Genomic DNA, 24,924 nt, shown 5'->3' with positions numbered 1-24,924 from the left:
TTACTGAAACGTGGCTGGATGATGACGCTATGCACGTAGTACTAGGTGGATACTCCATGCAGCGGCAGGATCGGACAGTGGCTTCGGGGAAGTCGAAAGGAGGTGGAGTGTGTTTTTTCATAAATAACAACTGGTGTGCTGCTTCAAGTGAAGGAAATCTCATGGTAAGCTGCAGACCCTTTTATCTACCAAGAGAGTTCTCATCCATAATTATCACGACTGTCTACATCCCTCCACAAGCCAACACCACTCTGGCACTCAAAAAGGTGTATGGGGCCATAAACAAACAAGAAACAACTCACCCAGAGGCAGTGTTTCTGGTGGGTGGAAACTTTAACATGGGGAGACTTAAAACTGTCCTACCGCCTCCCGAGTGGCGCAGCGGCACTGCATCGCAGTAATAGAGGTGTCACTACAGACCCGGGTTCGATCCTGGGCTGTATCACAACCGGCCGTGATCGGGAGTCCCATAGGACGGCGCACAATTGGCCCAGCATCGTCCGGGTTATGGGAGGGTTTTGCCGGGGGGCTTATCGCGCTCTAACTACTCCTTGTGGCGGGCCGGGCGCCTGCAGGCTGACCTCGGTCGTCAAGTGAACAGTATTTCCTCCGACACATTGGTGCGGCTGGCTTCCGGGTTAAGCGGGCGGGTGTTAAGAAGCGCGGTTTGGCGCATCATGTTTCAGAGGACGCATGACTCGACCTTCGCCTCCCGAGCCCGTTGGGGAGTTTCAGTGATGAGACAACATCAAAATTGGGGAGAAAAAGGGGGTAAAAAAAAACAAATGTCTCCTGCGCCACTAGGGGCACTAAAACTCTAGACCACTTTTATTCTACCCACATAAATGCATACAAGGTCCTCCCTTCGGCAAATCTGACCATAACTCATTATCCTGCTTCCTGTTTACAAACAAAAGCTCAAACAGGATGTACAAATGATGCGCTTAATACAGAAGTGGTCGGATGACGCAGACACGAGGCTACAAGACTGTTTTGCTAGTACAGACTGGGATCTTTTTTTTCTGGGATTCATCCGATTGCATTGAGGAGTTTACCACAACAGTCACAGGTCAATAAGTGAATACACGATGTAATCCCCAATATAAGAACGGATCCAAATCAAAAACCATGGATAACAGGCAATATGGCACTGGGCTAAAGGCTAGAGCTACTGCTTACAAGGAACGGGACACGGACATGGACACATACAAGAAAGCCCGCTACGACCTCCGACGAGACATCAAACATGAAAAAGGACAATATAGGATAAAGGTGGAATCCTATTACACCGGCTCCGATACTCATCGTATGTGGCAGGGGTGCAGACAATAATGGATTACAACGGGAAACCTAGCCATGAGTTGCCCAGTGATGCAGAACTCCCAAACAAGCTAAATGCCTTTTATGCTCGCTTCAAGGAATATATCACTGTGCCTTGCGTGAAAGCCCCAGTTTTTCCAGATGACTGTGTGATCTCGCTCTCTGTGGCCGATGTGAGCAAAACGTTTAAACAGGTTAACAATCACAGACAGAATAGCAATGCTTTGAAAGGCTGGTCATGACACACATCAACGCCATCAACCCAGACACCCTAGACCCACTCCAATTCGCATACTGCCCCAACAGATCCACAGATGACGCAATCTCAATTGCACTTCACACTGCCCTCTCCCACCTGGACAAGAGGGGAAATAACTATGTGAAAATGTTGTTCATAGACTACAGCTCAGTGTTCAACACCATAGTCGCCTCCAAGCTCATCACCAAGCTAGGGACCCTGGGACTGAACCCCTCCCTCTGCAACTCACCCCAGGTGGTGAGAGTAGGCAACAACACCTCCTTCACACTAACATTCAACACGGGGGACCCTCAGGGGTGTGTGCTTAGTCCTCTCCTGTATTCCATATTCACCCACAAGTGCGTGGCCACACACGACTCCAACACCATCATAAAGTTTGCTGACGACACAACGGTGGTAAGCCTGGTCACCGATGACAATGAGTTAGCCTACAGGGAGGAGGTCAGAGACTTAGCAGTGTGGTGCCTGGACAACAACCTTTCCCTCAATGTCAGTAAGACCAAGGAGCTGATCGTGGACTATAGGAGAAAGAGGGGAGAGCACGCCCCCATCCACATTGATGGGACTGTTGTGGAGCGGGTCGAGAGCTTCAAGTTCCTTGGTGCCCACATCTCTAAGGACTTAACATGGTCAACACACCCGCACAGTCGTGAAGAGGGCACGGCAGCGCCACTTCCACCTCAGGAGGCTGAAAAGATTTGGCATGGGCCCTCGGTTCCTCAAAAAGTTCTACAGCTGCACCATCGAGAGAATCTTGACTGGCTGCATCACCGCTTGGTATGGCAAATGCACCGCCAAAATGCACCGCCGGGCTTTACCCTGCCTTCATGTACACAAACTATATATATAAAAGTATGTGGACACCCCTTCAAATGAGTGGATTTGGCTATTTCAGCCACACCCGTTGCTGACAGGTGTATAAAATCGAGCACACAGCCATGCAATCTCCATAGACAAACATTGGCAGTAGAATGGCCTTAATGAAGAGCTCAGTGACTTTCAACGTGGCACCATCATAGGATGCCACCTTTCCAACAAGTCAGTTCGTCAAAATTCTGCCCTGCTAGAGCTGCCCCGGTCAACTGTAAGTGCTGTTATTGTGATGTGGAAACGTCTAGGAGCAACAACGGCTCAGCCGTGAAGTGGCCACACAAGCTCACAGAACGGGACCGCCGAGTGCTGAAGCACGTAACATGTAACATGTAACGCTACTACCAAGTTCCAAACTGCTTCTGATAGCAACGTCAGCACAAGAAGTGTTCGTCGGGAGCTTCATGAAATGGGTTTCCATGGCCGAGCAACCGCACACAAACCTAAGATCACCATGCGCAATGCTAAGTGTCGGCTGGAGTGGTGTAAAGCTTGCCGCCACTGGACTCTGGAGCAGTGGAAACACGTTCTCTGGAGTGATGAATCACACTTCACCATCTGGCAGTCCGACGGACAAATCTGGGTTTGGCGGATGCCAGGTGAACGCTACATGCCCGAATGCATAGTGCCAACTGTAAAGTTTGGTGGAGGAGGAATAATGGTCTGGGGCTGTTTTTCATGGTTTGGGCTAGGCCCCCTAGTTCCAGTGAAAGGAAATCTTAAAGCTACAGCATACAATGGCATTCCAGACGATTCTGTGCTTCCAACTTTGTGGCAACAGTTTGGGGAAGGACCTTTCCTGTTTCAGCATGACAATGCCCCCTTGCACAAAGCGAGGTCCATACAGAAATGGTTTGTCTAGATAGGTGTGGAAGAACATGACTGGCCTGCACAGAGCCCTGACCTCAACACGATCGAACACCTTTGGGATGAATTGGAACGCTGACTGCAAGCCAGGCCTAATCGCCCAACATCAGTGCCCAACCTCACTAATGCTCTTGTGGCTGAATGGAAGCAAGTCCCCGCAGCAATGTTCCAACATCTAGTGGAAAGCCCAGAAGAGTGGAGGCTGCTATAGCAGCAAAAGGGGGACCAACTCCATATTAATGCCCATGATTTTGGAATACCTCGTACCTCTGCACATTGATCTGGTACTGGTACTCCCTGTATATACTGTAGCTCCATTCTTGTGCATTTTATTTTATTCCTTGTGTTACGATTTTATTTTTAAACTCTGCATCATTGGGAAGGGCTCGTAAGCAAGCTTTTTACGGTAAAGTCTACACCAGTTGTATTCACCGCATCTGACAAATAAAAATGTGATTTGATTTATAGAAGCACATTTGCATTACAGGGAGGAGAAGATGAAGCAGGGGGAGATAGGGAAAACCTGGCTGCTGAAAAATACATCTCATAAAGTGGGAGTGAAATATCAACTGTGACACGAAGACATTTATACAGGTTAACCCTATTAAAGAACAGTGGCCCTGCCTACCTCTGTTTGTCTTTAACTACCTCCTCTTGTTTCACCATGAGGCCATTAGAATACAAAGACTCAGATGAGTAGATCATAGACTTTCAGCACACAGCTCAGGTAGTAAGGGACAGGGCATTGTGACAGAGACGGTCACAGAGACCTAGAAAGACAGACAGAGGTAGTAAAAGCACAGTACACGTTGGTCAGATTCAGCTAATGGACTCACAGTTTAATTCAGGCTATTGAAATAACAGTGCTGGATGTTGCACCAAGGTCATTCTGCTTTATAATAGGCTACAGAGACCTACAGTGGCATTTCCCCTCAGATGTCTCTCTCTCCTCTTTGAACTCTCTCTCTCTAACTCATTAATAACCCTAATATCAACACAAATGGGCTCCCTTCTTATGGACATGCTCTGGTGACCCTATTCCGATGAGAAATTTGTACCGATGGTCTATAGAGCAGGGTTTCCCAAACTCGGTACTGGGGCCCCCCCAGGTGCACCTCTTGGTTTTTGCCCTAGCACTACACAGCTGATTCAAATAACCAACTCATCATCAATGTTTGATTATTTGAATCAGCTGTGTAGTGCTAGGGCAAAAAACAAAACGTGCACCCGGGGGGCCAAGGACCGAGTTTGGGAAACCCTCCTATAGAGCAAGAGAGAAAGACACAGGCACAAAAGGGCGATTAGGTTAAGTGCACTATCCATCCCTTCAAATTACGCATGGACACAGGCACACACGCAGCTCCTGCCCCATACAGCCAGGTTGCTCCCTCTCACACAGGGGACTTGGCCAGGCTGTGAGGACGCATGGCTAGGGGTTAGAGGTCAGAAACGTGGCCCACTCCACATCCTGGTCCTCCTATGCTGCTCCACATCTTCACACCTCCCGGCCATGTGAGCTTCAGCACTGCAGGTGTGGGGGTCAAAACAAAACATATTATGACAGGGCAGTACAGGGGTAAGAGCACCCCAGGAGGAAATATGTATTTCATATCATGTCAAATGGGTGGGGGTGAGGGTAGATCAGAAGCAAGGTCAAACTAAAATACCTTTACAAAGTCACGGGAAAGGGTGTGTGTGTGTTGGGGGGAGGGGGTCACAGGCCACTGGCATGCTAAATGAGCAGTAGAACCATGGAGCAGGAGTGTGTGTGTGTGTTACAAGTTATTTACATGATATGCAACAGTAAATGGGCAGGATCAAAGCCCTGTAGAGCCCTCGGTAAACTGTAATGTTATCCAGCTCCCGCTACCAAAAAAATAAACCAATTTAAAAAAGACAGAGGAGAATTGTAAAAGTAGCCATCCTTCCCAGCCAACTAACTGTAGCTCAGACACACACACACACACACACACACACAAATGCACGCATACTGTGTTTTTAGGAGAGCAGAAGGATTAGTCTGCTATTTTTAGCCTCCGTCAGTCCATCCACAAGGGCAGAGAAGATAGCGGTGGTGGTGGAGCATGATAATGTTATTACCTCCAATCTCATCCCCAGCAGTCACCTGACATATGGATGGACGTACAGACAGCAGCAACCATGAGCGGTATTTCCTGCCCAGCAAGGCCATGCCAGGGAATGTTAAGTATTCTGCTGGTGTTGCTGGACTGGAGAGAGGAGTGGCATTGTCTTGTCCTTTGTATTCTCTCCAACCCCCACTAGGATGTCTCCATGTTAAGGCTAAAGTTTTTATCATAGTCCAAAACCTGTACACATATGCACAGCAATGTTCTAAATTAGAATATTGGACCGTTGGCTTTCATACTTTTTGAATTCTCAGTGCAACTAAAACAATTTCTTCAACTGTCAACACATTCAAATTAATAGAAGACGCATACCGGAGCCGCGTTGGTTGGGAATTGTGGCGAGGTGTGCGTTCGTGCTGTGCGTCCCCCGCGGATGGTGGTCTTAAAGCCGGTAGCTATGTCACAATGGGACGGCAGACAATCGCGTCTCATCGTCTGTGGACTATGATTTACGCTTAAGCTGTTTTTGTATTCTTAGCTGAGAATTCGATCAAGCTAATACAGTAGCGAGCTCCTTATATTGAATTTCTTGACTGTTTCATGTCTATTTGTTTTTAGTTCTGTACAATATCGTGAGAGCTTTTGTAAACATAAATAGTTTCTAGCCAAGAGCCAATATTGATATCAGCCATGCATAAGCCTAAAAGGAATTGGTTGTGACCAGTGGTGGAAAAAGTACCCAATTGTCATACTTCAGTAAAAGTAAAGATACCTTAATAGAAAATGACTCAAGTAAAAGTGAAAGTCACCCAGTAAAATACTACTCGAGTAAGTATTTGGTTTTAAATATACTTAAGTATCAAAAGTAAATGCAATTGCTAAAATACACTTAAGTATTAAAAGTAAAAGTATAAATCATTTCAAATTCTTTATATTAAGCAAACCAGAAAGCCAGGGGCCTCTTTATGGAAAGCCAGGGGCATGCTCCAACACTCAGACATAATTTACAAACGAAGCATTTGTGTTTCGTGAGTCCACCAGATAAGAGGCAGTAGAGATGACCAGGGATGTTCTCTTGAGTAGTGCGTGAATCTGACCATTTTCCTGTCCTGTTAAGCATTCAAAATGTAACGAGTACTTTTGGGTGTCAGGGAAAATGTATGGAGTAAAAAGCACATAATTTTCTTTAGAAATGTATTGAAGTAAAAATATAAATAGTAAAGTAAAGTACAGATACCCCCAAAAACGTCTTAAGTAGTACTTTAAAGTATTTTTTACTTAAGTACTTTATACCACTGGTTGTGACCCACCATTGGCCAGCCACTGGCATGGCTACAGTAGGTAGTCTGACTGAAGCATGGTGCCTCTCACCTGTTTTACATTAGCAGCAGCAGCAGCAGCAGCTCAGACTCGGGCCGTGGCTGGCCGACCAGGCTCATAGTGGAACATTAACTCTCCTTCCTGTTCCATATGAGAAGTTAAGCATGAACCCAGAAGAGCAGTAAAAGGCAGCCTGCCGGCCAAACTCTGCTCCTGGTCACACACATGGCAAATCTACATCATTTACCCTAACCAAACCACTACATTAAAGCAGAGAGGCTAGTCTCAAATGGCACCCTATTCTCTGTGTAGTGCACTACTTTTGACCAGAACCACCCTATTGCAGTCCCCATATAGTACACCATGACATATGACCAGAACGACCCTATTGCAGTCCCCATATAGTACACTAAGACATATGACCAGAACCACCCTATTGCAGTCCCCATATAGTACACTATGACATATGACCAGAACCACCCTATTCCTAATTTTTACCAGAGCATATGGCTCTCAGTTGATGGAGTATGAAAGGAACGATACATAAAAAGAGAGGCAAGGAGGTTCGATTGTCACTAGTTCGATTTCACCACAGCTATGTGTTCCTTGCGTCAATCTGGTGAAATGACTGTGAAATGGCTGGGTGAAGGCAGATCATATCCTGCCTGACTGTTTTAACTGACAGGGTTGGAACAGAGAGGAGAGGAAGCCCTACAGACTGACTCCTTGTGCATCCCAAATTCCATCCTATTCCCTATATAGTGCACTACTTTTGACCAGAACCGCATGGGCCCTGGTCACAAGTAGTGCACTGTATGGGGAAAAGGGTGCCATTTGGGATGCAACTATGGTGCTTAAATAAAGACGGAGTCAGGGACTTAATAGAGCTTTAATACCAGTTTTCACAACTTCTGCTGGAGAGCTGTTTTTATGATTCCAGTCATGTGAAGTCACACTGGCTGGCTCTGTCTACTCAGCTGCTGTTATATCAGATATGAGGAAAAGTTGGCCTTGGGCACAGGTCCAGGATCAGCTTACCCTCTCCAGATACTGATGTTAACTATTAGGGGAACAACGCTAAACTGACCTTAGATCAATGTATACGGGAAACTACTGCAGCAGCTACTGTATGTTCCATTGTCTCTACTCCCTTTCTGCTTACTGCTCATTGCTCACCGAAGTCAAGGTTTTCATAACACATGCTGGGTGGATCTATCTCAGTAGTTTAAAGTAACTTCCTCTCATAATCTTCTTTCTTTAATCTCAATAGCATACAGTGGCTTGCTGGTTTCCTCTCCATCTCAGTAGCTGCCTTTCTTTCACTAACAGTCACACTTGTCTTTGCTTACCAGCATTGACTTTGCTGATAGCTGCTTTATTAAGGACATTTATGTTGCTTACTATAACTTTGATATGTGGTTGTCTCACCTAGCTACCTTAAGATGAATGCACTAACTGTAAGTCGCTCTGGATAAGAACGTCTGCTAAATGAGTCAAATGTAAATACTCTAAGTTGGGTTCGTCTCCACGGACAGTAAACAATTGGACAGGTGAAAATCCCAGTATGTATCCTCCATGTTGCTCATACCTGCCCAAGTCAATGGTTGAGGAGTACCCTGGCTTCTTAACGCATCAATCACAGAGAGGAATACAAACACAGCAGCAAACATCAAAGGCATTTCAGTCTTATGACAAAGGTCATTTATTATCAGAACATGTTCATGATATTGCTCATCCGACATGTTGATATCAATGACTTGGACCATCATCCATCACCCTTACTACTTTAACTGGATACCTGGGCATTTCTCAACTCACCTTTTCACTTTTACTTCCCAATACTCACACAATCACAACATCCAGAGCTTTAATGATGACAGAAAATGACCCTATTCTTAGAAATGTGGGTTCACATTCCAGTTCAAAATGATAGGATACTATGTATTGATGACGGAGAGTTTTAGATTAGCTATAGCTGTCAGGTCGCGTGCGTTTCCCTTTTATCAGGGATAACCCTGATGGGCTGGAGTCACGTTAGCCCCGTGTTAACTGTTCCCTTAGTTCAGATGTGAACGGATTCCAACAGTTTCTCATAAATAGCTTTGTTTTGGTCATTCATGGCATTCCAGGGTTCAAAGTTCACTCAGGCAGGCAGGAGAGACAGTTGTTTCGAAGTGGTAGGTTAGAGGAAGAGAGGCCTGGTCGGTCACATGGCTGGGGTTAATCTCCATGCCTAACCCCTGACCCCTCACCTCTTGGCCTTCTTCTCCTTCATGATCTTCTTGCTCTCCTCTCTCCACCGTTTGTTGACAGGGTTGCGTGGATCGTAGATCTCAAACGTGTCTTCGTCCTGCATGTTGGCATCCTTAACTTTCCTGGTTTGCTCATCAAACTGGAGAACATGGGCCATCCTAAATCAGAGAGAGAGGAGGTTCAAAGAACAGCGATACAGCACTGTGATGTGAACTCAGTAAATCACATCTAGATTAAAGGTTAAAGGCTGATTTCCCTAGTGATACGGAACTCTCCCACTCTCCATCTGTCCCTCTCCATCAATGAAAAGAAACTCACATTCCCTTTGAAGCAGGTGTTTTGTCACAACAGGCATTTATGGTATCAAGATGCCATGGTGGTTAGAGATTGTATTGCTGATAAAGGAATAGGCTACACCTGCAACACAGAGCAACACAGTAACGAGCGCCCTAATAGGCCAAGCGTGTCAGTCTAACAGTTATCGATCAAACGCACAGTTTATAGATGCAGTGAGAGCAGGAATTCCCGGGGAGACAGGTGGTGACAGCAGCGAGTGGAGAGAGAGATAGGACTTCAAGAGGGGTGAGGCAGGTCACCGGTGTCCATCATGCAGACACATCTGCCCGGCGCAGAGGGATTTGCGCTACATGCACAATGCTCTGACAGTGTCTGACACACCACACCTGTTTGGAGGGTTCTGATGAAGGCCTGGCGTTACCCAGAGGTCACCGAGCTGCAACCCCGGGGAATTAAAAACAAGATAAAAGGGAAGATGCTATCACCCATTCACAGAAGTCGAGAGACGGAGACGAAGCCAAACCAGACGAAGAGCTTCAGGCCTCAAATCTCTCTGACTGTTTGCGCTATTACATTGATGTACTACTATTACAGGTAGTAAGTTAAATCCTGTCTGAATCTGCCATATCTGTCATTTAAGCGGGAAGGTTATTATTCCAGCCCCAAAAACCTACAGTTTTTCGACAAACTCCCAGGTCCTCTGATAATATTTATCCGGTGGGAATCGTTATCACTGTGTTTTGAGGGATATTACAGTTTTACAGTGCTGCACCCAGTTTGGGTAAGAACATAGGAACAAATTGACGCAAAGAGCTATGTACAAAGTGCTACAAAGTGCTACGCAAACAAAGTGCTATGCATGTAGCCTACAGATGAATTATCTGTTCTGTCATATATCAACTTTCCCAGTGACTATGTCTTTTTTTAATGGATTAAATATTTTTTTCTTCAGCAATCTACACACAATACCCCATAATGACAAAGTGAAAACAGGTTTTTAGAAATGTTTGCAAATGTTTAAAAAAATAAAAAACAGAAATACCTTATTTACATAAGTATTCAGACCCTTTGCTATGAAACTCGAAATTGAGCTCAGGTGCATCCTGTTTCCATTGATCATCCTTGAGATGTTTCTACAACTTGATTGGAGTCCACCTGTGGTAAATGCAATTGATTGGACATGATTTGGAAAGGCACACACCTGTCTATATAAGGTCCTACAGTTGACAGTGCATGTCAGAGCAAAAACCAAGCCATGAGGTCGAAGACTCTTCCTAGAGCTGGCCGCCCGGCCAAACTGAGCAATCGGGGGAGAAGGGCCTTGGTCAGGGAGGTGACCAAGAACCTGATAGTCACTCTGAAAAAGCTCCAGAGTTCCTCTGTGGAGATGGGAGAACCTTCCAGAAGGACAACCATCTCTGCAGCACTCCACCAATCAGGTCTTTATGGTAGAGTGGCCAGACGGAAGCCACTCCTCAGTAAAAGGCACATGACAGCACGCTTGGAGTTTGCCAAAAGGCACCTAAAGACTCTCAGACCATGAGAAACAAGATTCTCTGGTCTGATGAAACCAAGACTTAACTCTTTGGCCTGAATGCCAAGTGTCACATCTGGAGGAAACCTGGCACCATCCCTACAGTGAAGCATGGTGGTGGCAGCATCATGCTGTGGGGATGTTTTTCAGCGGCAGGGACTGAGAGACTAGTCAGGATCGAGGCAAAGATGAACGGAGCAAAGAACTGCGAGATCCTTGATGAAAACCTGCTCCAGAGCGCTCAGGAACTCAGACTGGAGCGAAGGTTCACCTTTCAACAGGACAACGACCCTAAGCATACAGCCAAGACAACGCAGGAATGGCTTCGGGACAAGTCTCTGAATGTCCTTGAGTGGCCCAGCCAGAGCCCAGACTTGAACCTGGTCGAACATCTCTGGAGAGACCTGAAAATAGCTGTGTAGCAACGCTCCCCATCCAACCTGACAGAGCTTGAGAGGATCTGCAGAGAAGAATGGAAGAAACGCCCCAAATACAGGTGTGCCAAGCTTGTAACGTCATACCCAAGAAGACTCGATGCTGTAATCGCTGCCAAAGGTGCTTCAACAAAGTACTGAGTAAAGGGTCTGAATACTTAAGTAAATGATATATTTCCATTTTTTTTTTAAGTATAAAAAACTGTTTTTGCTTTGTCATTATGGGGTATTGTGTGTAGATTGATTAGGGGAAAAAAACTATTTAATCAATTTTAGAATAAGGCTGTAATGTAACAAAATGTGGAAAAGGTCAAGGGGTCTGAATACCTTCCGAGGGCACTGTACATAACCAACGTTCTATAGAAATAGAATATAAGTAAACTTATTGCCATATGAGTTCTGCTGTATGCTTCTCAGATTCCTAGGGACATATCCTCTTTAATCAGCCACTAAGATCACATTGAAGTGTGTGTCCTTCTTGTATGTGTGTGTTGGATGACGTGTGTCTGAGTGTGCACTTGAGTCTGTGTGCGAAGCTAAGTGTATGTATGAGTGTATTTTTGTCAGATGGCTTGTCTGTGTGTGCGTCTGTGTGTGTGTGTCTGCCCGTGTGCTTCGGTGAAGCGTGTGTGTGTGTGTGTGTATATATAGGGGTCCTTGCTAGCTCAGTTGGTAGAGCATGGCCCTTGTAACGCCAGGGTCGTGGGTTCAATTCCCGGGACCACCCATACGTAAAATGTATGCACACGACTGTGAGTCACTTTGGATAAAAGCATCTGCTAAATGGCATATTATATATACACTGAGTGTACAACACATTAAGAACAGCCTCAATTCCTTGGGGTATGGACTCTACAAGATGTCGAAAGCGTTCCACAGGGATGCTGGCCCATGTTGACTCCAATGATTCCCACAGTTGTGTCAAGTTGGCTGGATGTCCTTTGGGTGGTGGGCCATTCTTGATACACATGGGGAACGGTTGAGTGTGAAAAACCCAGCAGCGTTGCAGTACTTGACACCTACTACCATACCCTGTTCAAAGGCATTTAAATATTTTGTCTTGCCCATTCACCTTCTAAATGGCACACAAACACAATCCATGTCTCAATTGTTTCAAGGCATAAAAATCCTTGTTTACCTGTATCCTCCCCTTCATCTACACTGATGGAAGTGGATTTAACAAGTGACATCAATAAAGGATCATAGCTTTCACCTGGTCAGTCTATGTCATGGAAAGAGCAGGTATTCATAATGTTTTGTACACTCAGTGTATGTGTATGTGTAGGGCTGCACAATATAGGTAACATATCTAATTGTGATATCTGTACCAAATATTGCAATTTTACTTGTGATTATAGATCAAAACACTTTGGTAAACTGTTGGAATCATAGAAATAGAATGATAATTCAAATGTTATGGTTGGAATACAGTGGACACTTGGAATGCAGTTTAGTTTGGCATGACAACGAATGAAAAAGTAAGGGAGGAGATGGTTGTGACAGAGTAGGAACCAAAGTGTTGGTCAGTGTTTCCCAGGGGACACGCATGAGATTTAAATAGATAGGTACATTCAGACAAAGATTTTAGAATATTTTTCGCCTTCTCCTCTCTGATTAAGAACAAGCTGTTGCACAAAAAAATGCTGATACATCCCGTCACGGGTACCAGCCTGTATTAGAGCAAAAAGTTTGATAGCAAGATTTGCCGTATCTCACTGGATTTAGCTAGCCAGCTAGCTAACAATTAGCATTAGGGGCTAACACAATTTTTTTTAACCACAATTGTAGCTTGCTAAGACCAACTAAATAGCATTTTGCAGAGAGCAAGTTACACAAATGAATAGTATAATATAGAAATGTGGATTTATATTAAGAAGCAAAGTGGAAAGCTGCCTACTGTAGTTCTTGTTTTGAAAAATCTGTAGACTGCATGCTGTTGTTTGGTCAATGGATGCAGAGTGAATTCCGAGCACAAGGAACTGCCTGCTTGAGTGACAGGGGGCGGGGCTTGATGTGTGTGGGATTGGGATCGTGCAGCCCAATGTGTTTGTCTGCCTTTTTAGTCTGCCTGAGTGCATAGGTAAAGCATGTGTGTGTGCTCTGCAGTACCCCCTCCTGTGTTCATGTGAACTGGGCAGTAGTAGTGACAGCTCATCCAGGATGTCATGGTGGCTCTACTCTGGCAGACTGAGGAGTCCTGCAGTGCGAGGCAGACCGCTACCATAATTTGTCTAGCAGCCTCAGTGATGACAGGAACACAGTCTCATCGCCCAGACTACAGAACAATGTGTGTATGTGTGTGTGTGTATGTGTATACACACAGTGCCTTCAGAAAGTATTCATACCCCTTGACTTTTTCCACATTTTGTTGTGTTACAGCCTGAATTTAAAATTGATTAAATTGAGATTTTGTCACTAATCTACACACAATACCCCATAATGTCAAAGTGTAATGATGTTTTTCGAAATGTTTACAAATTAATAAAAAATGAAAAGCTCAAATGTCTTGAGTCAATAAGTATTCAACCCCTTTGTTATGGCAAGTTCAGGAGTAAAAATGTGCTTAACAAGTCACATAATAAGTTGCATGGACTCACTCGGAGTACAATAATAGTTTTTAACATGATTTTTGAATGACTACCTCATATCTGTACCCCACACATACAATTATCTGTAAGGTCCCTCAGTTGAGCAGTGAATTTCAAACACAGATTCAAATCTGAATACAAAGCGTTATGTTTGGGGCAAATCCAACACATCACTCAGTACCACTCAACATATTTTCAAGCATGGTGTTGGCTGCATCACGTTATGGGTATGCTTGTCATCGGCAAAGACTAGGGAGTTTTTTAGGATAAAAATAAATGGAATAGAGCTAAGGACAGGCAAAATCCTACAGGAAAACCTGGTTCAGTCTGCTGTCCAATAGGCACTGGGAGACAAATTCACCTTTCAGCAGGACAATTACCTAAAACACAAGGCCAAATATACACGGGAGTTGCTTACCAAGATTTCATTGAATGTTCCTGAATGGCCTAGTTACAGAAACAAGAAAATGTGGAAAAAGTCAAGGGGTGTGAAGACTTTCTGAAGGCACTGTATATGTGTGTGTGTGTGTGTGTCAGGCTCTGGGCTCCCACCATTCAGCGCTCCAGTCTGCTTATCAAACCCACTCTCTACCCAGAAGCCTCAGGACTCTATTTGTTTTTCTTTCGCTTTTTGAAAAGAGGGAGGAAAGAGGGAGGGGTGAGGGTGGGACGACAGGGGCTCTATGGCTGGCTTCTTAGATTGAGAGCGTGTGTGTGTGTAAATGTGTCTGCGAGCCTCTCTCTGTGTGTGTGTGTGTGTGTTAGCAGAGCGATCTAGAAAGTATAGAGTTTGTAGACCCAGACGGAATAGTTTACAGTCCCCTGGCCCAGACTTGACTTGGGGAGTCTGACCTGTAGTAACCCAATAGTTCCTGTACCAGGGCTCTCAGAGTGGCACAGACATCCTATGCTACTGCGTGGCTGGCGTATTGAGCTAGATTAGGTCTGCGGCCCAAATTACACCCTATTCCCTATATAGTGCACTACTTCTGACCAGAGCCCTGGGTGCCATTTGGGACCCTGGGTGCCATTTGGGACCCTGGGTGCCATTTGGGACACAGCCTGGGACTGCTAGGCTACTGTGCCCCTGTCCTCCCCCCTCCTCCTGTCTCATACCTAGCTGGCTGGCTGGCGGGGGCCAAACAGTGAGACTGAGCTGGGGGCCTGGCTGGCTGAGACTAATAGCAACTACAGGTTTTGTTATTCTAAATCTCTCACACAGACACTTTCCTCGAAGTTCAAACACATGGGATTCATTTCAGCCCTCTCTGACTCTCTCTCGCTTTCTATATGTTGAGGTCTGAGAGAGAGGCTCAGTTAGAGGTCTGTTGGTGAAAAACAGAATGGGAGAGGAAAACACAATGTAAAAGCTGATTTCCTGACGGTGGCTCTGTCTGCCCACTGAGGGAGACGGCAGAGAGACCAGGCTATGCAAACACACACACATACACACTGCTGTCTTCATTGCCTTCAATAAATTGGTATATCTGAAGTATCTATAAGTATCTGAAGTATCTATAAGTATCTGAAGTATCTATAAGTATCTATAAGTATCTGAAGTATCTGAAGCACAACTTCAGGTGCCAATACACAGACACACGGCCGTGTTTTAACTCCCAGCAGCAGCCGCTCCACAGGGCAATGTCTTAGCTAGCTTGTTTCCTGTAGGCTGGAGCTCCCTCTCTCTCTCCCTTTCCCTCCCTCCCTCCCTCCCTCCCTGTCTCTGCGTCTCGCTCTCAGTGAGTCGTCAGTACTGCAGTGTGGCTCTCTGTTCTGGTCAGGACACAGCAGGACGTTGAAAACACATCAACAGCAGAGAGGAGAAACGTCAAAACACAATCCATCTGAGGAGTTCATCAAATTGAAAAATAGAACCGAAATAGGTCATAAATGTGACTGGCTGGGGGCGAAAAAAATTGAATTCCATATGCATCTGATTTGTCTGACAGAAGGAGCGGTGCGAGCCAACAGACTACAGTACTGAACAGTGTCCTCCTAACTGTAGTGTTCATCATATTCTATAGCTTCAGCCTGCACACACTAAAACCTTACAGAAACATCCCTATACTTTCTAATGTGTGAGTTTCTTACACAGTGGTAACCCAATGTTGTCTTGTATAAAACACACATTAGGGATGACAAACCCTTCAGTCCTGGTATAAGCCTAGGTGGTAAGAGAAGGTGGCATTATTCCACCCGCTCCTTTGTCATCCACTGTTCCTGTAGAGGTGCTGAGGGTCGGGAATGGCCTTTACAACACAGCTTAATACTCACACACCTGTAATCATGAAGACACACACAGGTAATCGCACGCACATGCGCACACACACACACATACTATGAGTCAAGCCTACAAAGACAAAACAAAAAATGTCAAAGTAAGAGAGAAATAAACATGCCCATGTTAGAACAATCTTTTCACCTGGCTGGCAGTCTGTGTTTCTCTGAGAGTACTGAAACTAAAACCTAAGGCTGGCACCCAGGCCATAGCTACATCTATCTAATCTAGAGCAGTCAGAGTGTGTTGATTCACTGTATAAAGTTCAGCAGTGTGTCAAGTCGTTAAGGAGCAGCTCCTCAGGCCTGTGTTATGACTGGCCATTAACAGACATAACATATCTGTTACAGGATGGGGGGGCGGATGGATGGTGGATGGGCTGCTCTGTCTTGCCCACTAGAACTGGTAATACTAGGTTACGTCCTAAATTGCACCCTATTCCATCAATGTCATGACATTGAATCAATGTGGAAAACTGGTTGGATTTGCAAAAAGTCATCAACGTAAGGGCATTTCGTCTTTTTATACCCAACTTTTAACCTAAATCCAATGACATGGTTAAATTTTTTGTTGATTTCAAGTTGAATTCACGTTACTTGACAACTCAACCAAATGTAAATCAAAACTAGATGTTGAACTGACTTCTGTGCCCAGTGGGACACATTTCTTAGGACTTATTGCAAGTAAGGCTGTCCCCAACATAAAAAGGTTATTGGTTGACTGAGAGTCGTCCTGACAGACACACCATATGTGTTTGAATAAAATCAACTACATATGCACGGAGCTTGTCTGATGCTTTAAGCCCACTGTTTGATTCAATAATGAAGACACACAAATGACTCAAGAAAGAGGCTGATGGTCACACTGTGTTAAAAAAAATGACAGCGAGTGCCTGTGTGACTGGGGCACGTTGTCTCGCTCTCCTCCCTACTGCAGCGAAAAGGCACCACAGCATATCAAGTGTTTATTGCGCTGTCCGTGCTGAACTGCAACATCATTTCAGCCATTTCGTTTCTTACTTGTTTCTGACTGAAATCCCTCATTTGTTTAGGAAAAACATTCCCTATTCCCTCCACCCTTGCTCTCTTTACGTGAAATATGTAAGCATCGCATGCATGTGACCAATAGGGCCTGACCTATAGCCTTTCATAACCACATCAATAAATTGGTTAGAACAAATTCCGAACACAGTAACGCGTGACAGCAAAATGGATGCGGAGGAGGTGAAAAAGAAATTTGAAACGAACGGCCGACTGTTTACTTGTGGCTCAGGAGGGAAAGGGGAAGTCAGATCTGTGGAAGACGTTTGACTTAGTTGTGGAAACTACTGGAGATCAAGAAAAAGGAGGGTGTAGGAGCGAGCATTGTGTGAGTATTATGTGTGCCAAACAGTTGCTGTTAGATTACAATATTATTACTTTTTCTGACCATTTGGAACAGTGTAAACAACACTAAATAAGTGTACCACAGAGTCTGTTCTAACAAAAAAGAAAATATATATAAAGCCTTTATTACAGACTAAAAACAGCTGCATGCATTTGTGAATTGCGGTTTATTTATTGTTTAGGCTAATTATTCAAAGCTCCCTTCGTTATTACATTTCAAAACTAAAATGCTTGATTGCATTTCAAAGCATGAATGTCTCGTATGCTGTGTGATGGCATGAACGAATGAATGATTCATTGATTGATACAGTAGCCTATATATTGAAATATAGGCCTAAGTAAGTTACGGTATTAAGACTAAACAGGACGCGCTCTTAGGCCTACAGCTCGATGGTGGTTATACAAGGCTACTATACTAAGCCTACTAATTGTAATAATAACAATAAGAAGGAGATCTAGAAAAAGGAGGGTATAGTAGTAGGAGCTGCATGCATATTATTATGCGTGACAGGTGCTGTTAGATTACAATATTATTTTTTCTGCCTGTTTGGAACACTGTAAACAACACTAAATACATTATAAGTAATACCAGTCTGTTCTAACGAAAAGCTTTTGTAAAGTCTTTATTACAGCATAGCAAAGAATAAGGCTAAGCCAAGGGCTGTTTCCTCGTCTGCTGCCTCCGCCCCATTGTTCTCAATCCCAATATGCTGGTTAACTTTGCTATTATGCACATAGCAACATAGGAAAAGGTGCCAATTCTACAGCACACTGAAGATTACGTTTCAGAACCGCGGACAGCGACCGTGTCCAACACGGGAGAAAGCGCATTTTTTATAAAATAATAATAGATTTATTAGTGTTGCACCATTCTTTTTACATAATATAACCATATACAATTTCAGTATCACGTCTTAGAGTGATGGACTGTGCCATCCCCGTAGCCTCCGCAATGGATTAGTCCACTGAGACAGGCGCAAATCAGACAGGTGTCTTGTACACCAAAATTGCGACTGCTCGACTAAAGAAATCTTGGTCGACCAACAGCCTATCGACCAAACAATCGACCAGTCGACTAAATGGGGTCAGCCCTAATTGTAAGTCACTCTTTATACGTCTGCTGGAACTCCAAAAATGTATGTAGGTCTCTCTTGCAAAATACACTGCTCAAAAAAATTAAGGGAACACTAAAATAAAACATCCTAGATCTGAATGAATGAAATAATCTTATTAAATACTTTTTTCTTTACATAGTTGAATGTGCTGACAACAAAATCACACAAAAATTATCAATGGAAATCAAATTTATCAACCCATGGAGGTCTGGATTTGGAGTCACCCTCAAAATTAAAGTGGAAAACCACACTACAGGCTGATCCAACTTTGATGTAATGTCCTTAAAACAAGTCAAAATGAGGCTCAGTAGTGTGTGTGGCCTCCACGTGGCTGTATGACCTCCCTACAACGCCTGGGCATGCTCCTGATGAGGTGGAGGATGGTCTCCTGAGGGATCTCCTCCCAGACCTGGACTAAAGCATCCGCCAACTCCTGGACAGTCTGTGGTGCAACGTGGCGTTTGTGGATGGAGCGAGACATGATGTCCCAGAGTGCTCAATTGGATTCAGGTCTGGGGAACGGGCGGGCCAGTCCATAGCATCAATGCCTTCCTTCTGCAGGAACTGCTGACACACTCCAGCCACATGAGGTCTAGCATTGTCATGCATTAGGAGGAACCCAGGGCCAACCGCACCAGCATATGGTCTCACAAGGGGTCTGAGGATCTCATCTCGGTACCTAATGGCAGTCAGGCTACCTCTGGCGAGCACATGGAGGGCTGTGCGGCCCCCCAAAGAAATGCCACCCCACACCATGACTGACCCACCGCCAAACCGGTCATGCTGGAGGATGTTGCAGGCAGCAGAACGTTCTCCATGGCGTCTCCAGACTCTGTCACGTCTGTCACATGTGCTCAGTGTGAACCTGCTTTCATCTGTGAAGAGCACAGGGCGCCAGTGGCGAATTTGCCAATCTTGGTGTTCTCTGGCAAATGCCAAACGTCCTGCACGGTGTTGGGCTGTAAGCACAACTCCCACCTGTGGACGTCGGGCCCTCATACCACCCTCATGGAGTCTGTTTCTGACCGTTTGAGCAGACACATGCACATTTGTGGCCTGCTGGAGGTCATTTTGCAGGGCTCTGGCAGTGCTCCTCCTGCTCCTCCTTGCACAAAGGCGGAGGTTGCAGTCCTGCTGCTGGGTTGTTGCCCTCCTACGGCCTCCTCCACGTCTCCTGATGTACTGGCCTGTCTCCTGGTAGCGCCTCCATGCTCTGGACACTACGCTGACAGACACAGCAAACCGTCTTGCCACAGCTCGCATTGATGTGCCATCCTGGATGAGCTGCACTACCTGAGCCACTTGTGTGGGTTGTAGACTACGTCTCATGCTACCACTAGAGTGAAAGCACCGCCAGCATTCAAAAGTGACCAAAACATCAGCCAGGAAGCATAGGAACTGAGAAGTGGTCTGTGATCACCACCTGCAAAACCAGTCCTTTATTGGGGGGTGTCTTGCTAATTGCCTATAATTTCCACCTGTTGTCTATTCCATTTGCACAACAGCATGTGAAATGTATTGTCAATCAGTGTTGCTTCCTAAGTGGACAGTTTGATTTCACAGAAGTGTGATTGACTTGGAGTTACATTGTGTTGTTTAAGTGTTCCCTTTATTTTTTTGAGCAGTGTATATTTCATCTCAATGAGACAAACCAGGATAAATAAAGGTTAAATAAAAAAAGAAACCATAACTAGGGCTGTTACGGTGAACGTATTACCGCCACACTGGCAGTCACGAGTCATGACTGTCCCCTGTAGCTCAGTTGGTAGAGCATGGCGCTTGCAACGCCAGGGTTGTGGGTTCGTTTCCCACGGGGGGCCAGTATGAAAACATTTATGCACTCACTAACTGTAAGTCGCTCTGGATAAGAGCGTCTGCTAAATGACTAAAATGTAAAAAAAAATGACTGCAGTCAAATTCCACATGACCGCTGAGTCACGGTAACAAGGCTTCTCCAAAACTGAATTCCGATGCCGCCGATGGTCATTAGTAGCCTTCCAAACTTGCTAACAGCCAGTCGCTAATGGCCTGCTACTCAGCGCTCTATTGTCCCTCTAATCACTCTGACATCAATGCAAATGCTGTATCAAATCATGAGAGCACATAAGCCCATGTTGAGCAACATTTCTATAGGCTATGCTATGCAATTGCATGAGAAAACAGAGTTTTTATGGCCTCTATTAAAAAGAGGAGGATCCCATCAGCTTTCTATAGGCTAGGCCTACTATATTTATTTCTGAACTTTCCTAATATTAAGCACATTGCTTCAGTTTACAACCGGAGTAGCCTACTGGCATGAAAATGAATTGCGGGAAAAGCATCCTCCATTCACTATTCAAGTGCATACGGGTGACATGTCTTTTTTTCCCCTGCCTCTGTTCCGACAGGTGCATGATAATGGCCCATTCTAAATCAAAACTAATTACACACATATATTATTTAGTATATGTAAAGACAAGATTAAATTGAGAATAGTCTGATGGGTGAGACTATTATCACTTGTGAATGATGCCCATCGTGTGGAATATAAGGCAAGAAACAGTGCATACCTTTCATAGTCGCATGCATCATGTAGCCTAGCCCATAGACCTATATGTTTTGATATGTTTTGTATCATAACTAAAGTGGCTAAATAACTCCAAGCGTAGTCTATAGGCCTAGGAAGCCTGCAACATGGTTGGAGAGCTACAGAGCCTAGTGAAACGTGTTCTTATAAGCCCAGTCATTGTGAAAACCGAGTTTTGACGGGACACTACTTAAAAGAGGATCCAAGCTTTCTCATGCTGCTATATTTATTGCTCAAATCTTAAAATTAAGCACATGAATCGGCCTATCTGGCATATAAAAAATTTAACCGCACGTAAACCTCCATTCGCTATTTGAGTGCAGGCTACGGATGACATGTTTTTCTTTTGTGGGCCATTCTAAATCAAAAATAATTCCACACATACAGTACCAGTCAAAAGTTTGGACACACCTTCTGATTCAAGGGTTTTTCTTTATTTTTACTATTTTCTACATTGTAGAATAATAGTGAAGACAGCAAATCTATGAAATAACACATATGGAATCATGTAGTAACCAAAAAAGTGTTAAACAAATCAAAATATATTATATATTTGAGATTCTTCAAAACAGCCACCCTTTGCCTTGATGACAGCTTTACACACTCTTGGCATTCTCTCAACCAGCTTCACCTGGAATGCTTTTCCAACAGTCTTGAAGGAGTTCCCACATATGCTGAGCACTTGTTGGCTGCTTTTCCTTCACTCTGTGGTCCAATTCATCCCAAACCATCTCAATTGGGTTGAGGTCGGGTGAATGTGGAGGCCAGGTCATCTGATGCAGCACTCCATCACTCCCTTATTGGTCAAATAGACCTTACACAGCCTGGAGGTGTGTTTTGGGTCATTGTCCTGTTGAAAAACAAAGGATAGTCCCACTAAGCACAAACCAGATGGGATGGCGTATCGCTGCAGAATGCTGTGGTAGCCATGCTGGTTAAGTGTGCCTTGAATTCTAAATAAATCACTGACAGTGTCACCAGCAAAGCACCCCCACACCATCACACCTCCTCCTCCATGCTTCACGGTGGGAACCACACATGCGGAGATCATCCATTCACCTACTCTGTGTCTCACACAAAGACACAGCGTTTGGAACCAAAAATCTCACATTTGGACTCATCAGACCAAAGGACAGATTTCCACTGGTCTAACGTCCATTGCTCATGTTTCTTGGCCCAAGCAAGTCTCTTCTTCTTATTGCTGTCCTTTAGTAGTGGTTTCTTTGCAGCAATTCGACCATGAAGTCCTGATTCACGCAGTCTCCTCTGAACAGTTGAGGTTGAGATGTGTCTGTTAATTGAACTCTGTGAAGCATTTATTTTGGCTGCAAGTTCTGAGGCTGGTAACTCTAATGAACTGATCCTCTGCAGCAGAGGTAACTGTATGCACTCACTAACTGTAAGTCGCTCTGGATAAGAGCGTCTGCTAAATGACTAAAATGTAAAATGTAAATGTAACTCTGGGTCTTCCTTTCCTGTGGCAGTCCTCATGAGAGCCAATTTTATCATAGCGCTTGATGGTTTTTGCGACTGCACTTAAAGGAAGTTCTTGAAATGTTCCAGATTGACTGACCGTCATGGCATAAAGTAATGATGGACTGTCGTTTCTCTTTGCTTATTTGAGCTGTTCTTGCCATAATATGGACTTGGTCTTTTACCAAATAGGGCTATCTTCTGTATACCACCCCTACCATACAACTGAATGGCTCAAACGCATAAGAAGGAAAGAAATTCCACAAATTAACTTTTAAGAAGGCACACCTGTTAATTGAAATGCATTCCAGGTGACTACCTCATGAAGCTGGTTGAGAGAATGCCAAGAGTGTCCAAAGCTGTCATCAAGGCAATGGGTGGCTACTTTGAATAATCTTAAATATATAATATATCTTTTGATTTGTTTAACCGTTTTTTGGTTACTACATGATTCCATATGTGTTATTTCATAGTTTTGATGTCTTCACTATTATTCTACAATGTAGAAATGTGTAAAAATAAAGAAAAACGCTTGAATGAGTAGGTGTGTCCAAACTTTTGACTGGTACTGTATATTAGTAGGCTATATGTAAAGAACAGATTAAATTGAGAACAGTCTGATGGGTGAGAATATTATCAAATTGTGAATGAGAGAGACTGATGAAGTGTGTGCAGCCTGCGCAAGAAACAGAGTCGCATCATGCAGCCTTAGAATGTATTAAAAATCTAAACATATAGCCCAACGTTTGTATCACAGCTAAAGTTGCATAAATAACTCTAAATTAAGCATATAGGAGGACCTGTTTCTTTGTTAACCGCTCAACACAGAATAGCTGCATGTGCAAACTCCGTCGGAAATCGTTTGGGGAAAATATCCTTTCTATTTTATTCAGCTATGTTCAATTGTATTCTTCTTACCATAAAATAATATACAATTATCCCACGGAAATTATAAGCAAATCTTGTCTGCTAAATTAACTAGTATAGCCCACAGCCATTTGGCATAGCCAGATCAGTGCCTAACATAAGGACGACTCAGAATATGCTATTCTGTTCTTCTGAAATAGGCTACATTTTCTTTATATCATGTTTCTTTAGACCTGCCTAAAATAAATAATGGATTTATTGTGATGGTGTAGGCTATATTAAATTGATTAATTAGACTTTTTTAAATGTAGATATTCCAAAAGGTCCGCATTAGTGGCTTGTAGGCTATGCGTGGAAGCCCGGAGAACCTAAACGTGTTTATGTTAATGAACGGTCAATTACCGTGAGACCGGCAGTCATTTGCATGACAATCACCGGCTGACAAAATGTCATGACCGCCACAACCCTAACCATAACGTACCATCCTTTGTCGCTGTCCTCTGCCAGCTCCTCAGGGGCCTCCTCAGGGGCCTCAGTGATGGCTGAAGATAGCTTTGACTTGAATCGGTCCAGCAGCGCCATTGTCTACAGGACAATCAGGTTAAAGGTCATTGGGAGATCTGGGTCATTAACAACACAAATCTTAAGATCTAAGACTCATCTAAGTCTCAGACTTTCACCTCAACCCCCTGTTGTTTCAAGAAAAAATGCACTGCTAGTCATTTATATGTATTTGACTGAAAGACGTCATCATTAATGTCATCAACACTCTATAATCCCAGAGCTCCAACTGACCTCAACAAGGACCCGTACGAAAATGTACGCACTAACTACTGAAAGTCGCTCTGGATGAGAGCTTCTGCTAAATGACTAGAATGTAATATGTGTAGAGAGTAAATGACACCTGACACACCGGCTCAGTTTTGAGTAATGACACCTCTGTTACCTGTGCCTCTCTGCTGGATCCCTTCTTCAGTTTCTGTTTCCTCATGTCTTCATATTTCTTCTTGCCCTCCAGGTACTCCGCCACCGCCTAGCTGCCTGGCTTCTTCTCTTCTATAGGTACACAGTAAGGTACTAGTTAGTTAACAGTCTGTTAATTGTTAGTTAATAGTCAGTTAGCCATCTTGGATATACTAAGGCATAGCCCCGATGTCTGTCTGACTTTTTGTCTTCTACGGGAAGTAAATACAGTTAGTTATTTAACAGTTCATTTACAGTTAGCCTAGTTAATTGGGAGATGTGTATCACATTTAGCAGTGACAATAGCAAAAAACACTATCAGACACAATGCAGAGGAAAAAACATCCAACATGTAAAAACCATCTGAAGTTCTGCCTGGTCATTAGTAAGAGATCAGCTCAGAGAGAGAGACCCGTCGCCGGGTCACAGTGACAAACACAAACTGAAT

General features: G+C 44.2%; 1 protein-coding gene across 1 annotated transcript; it reads right to left on the bottom strand.

The window, feature by feature from the left end:
- Positions 1-8,418: 8,418 nt before the first annotated feature.
- Positions 8,419-24,564, bottom strand: LOC123481120 (spliceosome-associated protein CWC27 homolog). Its single transcript, XM_045225384.1, has 3 exons — positions 24,460-24,564; positions 23,995-24,098; positions 8,419-9,134 (listed from the first exon to the last, which is right to left on the bottom strand). The coding sequence occupies exons 1-3, from the start codon at positions 24,502-24,504 to the stop codon at positions 8,972-8,974; spliced, it is 312 nt and encodes a 103-aa protein (XP_045081319.1). The 5' UTR covers positions 24,505-24,564; the 3' UTR covers positions 8,419-8,971.
- Between the last annotated feature and the right edge of the window lie 360 nt (positions 24,565-24,924).

The sequence above is a fragment of the Coregonus clupeaformis genome, chromosome 15 (genome assembly GCF_020615455.1).
Source record: "Coregonus clupeaformis isolate EN_2021a chromosome 15, ASM2061545v1, whole genome shotgun sequence".
Taxonomy (NCBI): Eukaryota; Metazoa; Chordata; class Actinopteri; order Salmoniformes; family Salmonidae; genus Coregonus; species Coregonus clupeaformis.
This window is presented reverse-complemented; position numbering and strand designations above follow the sequence as displayed.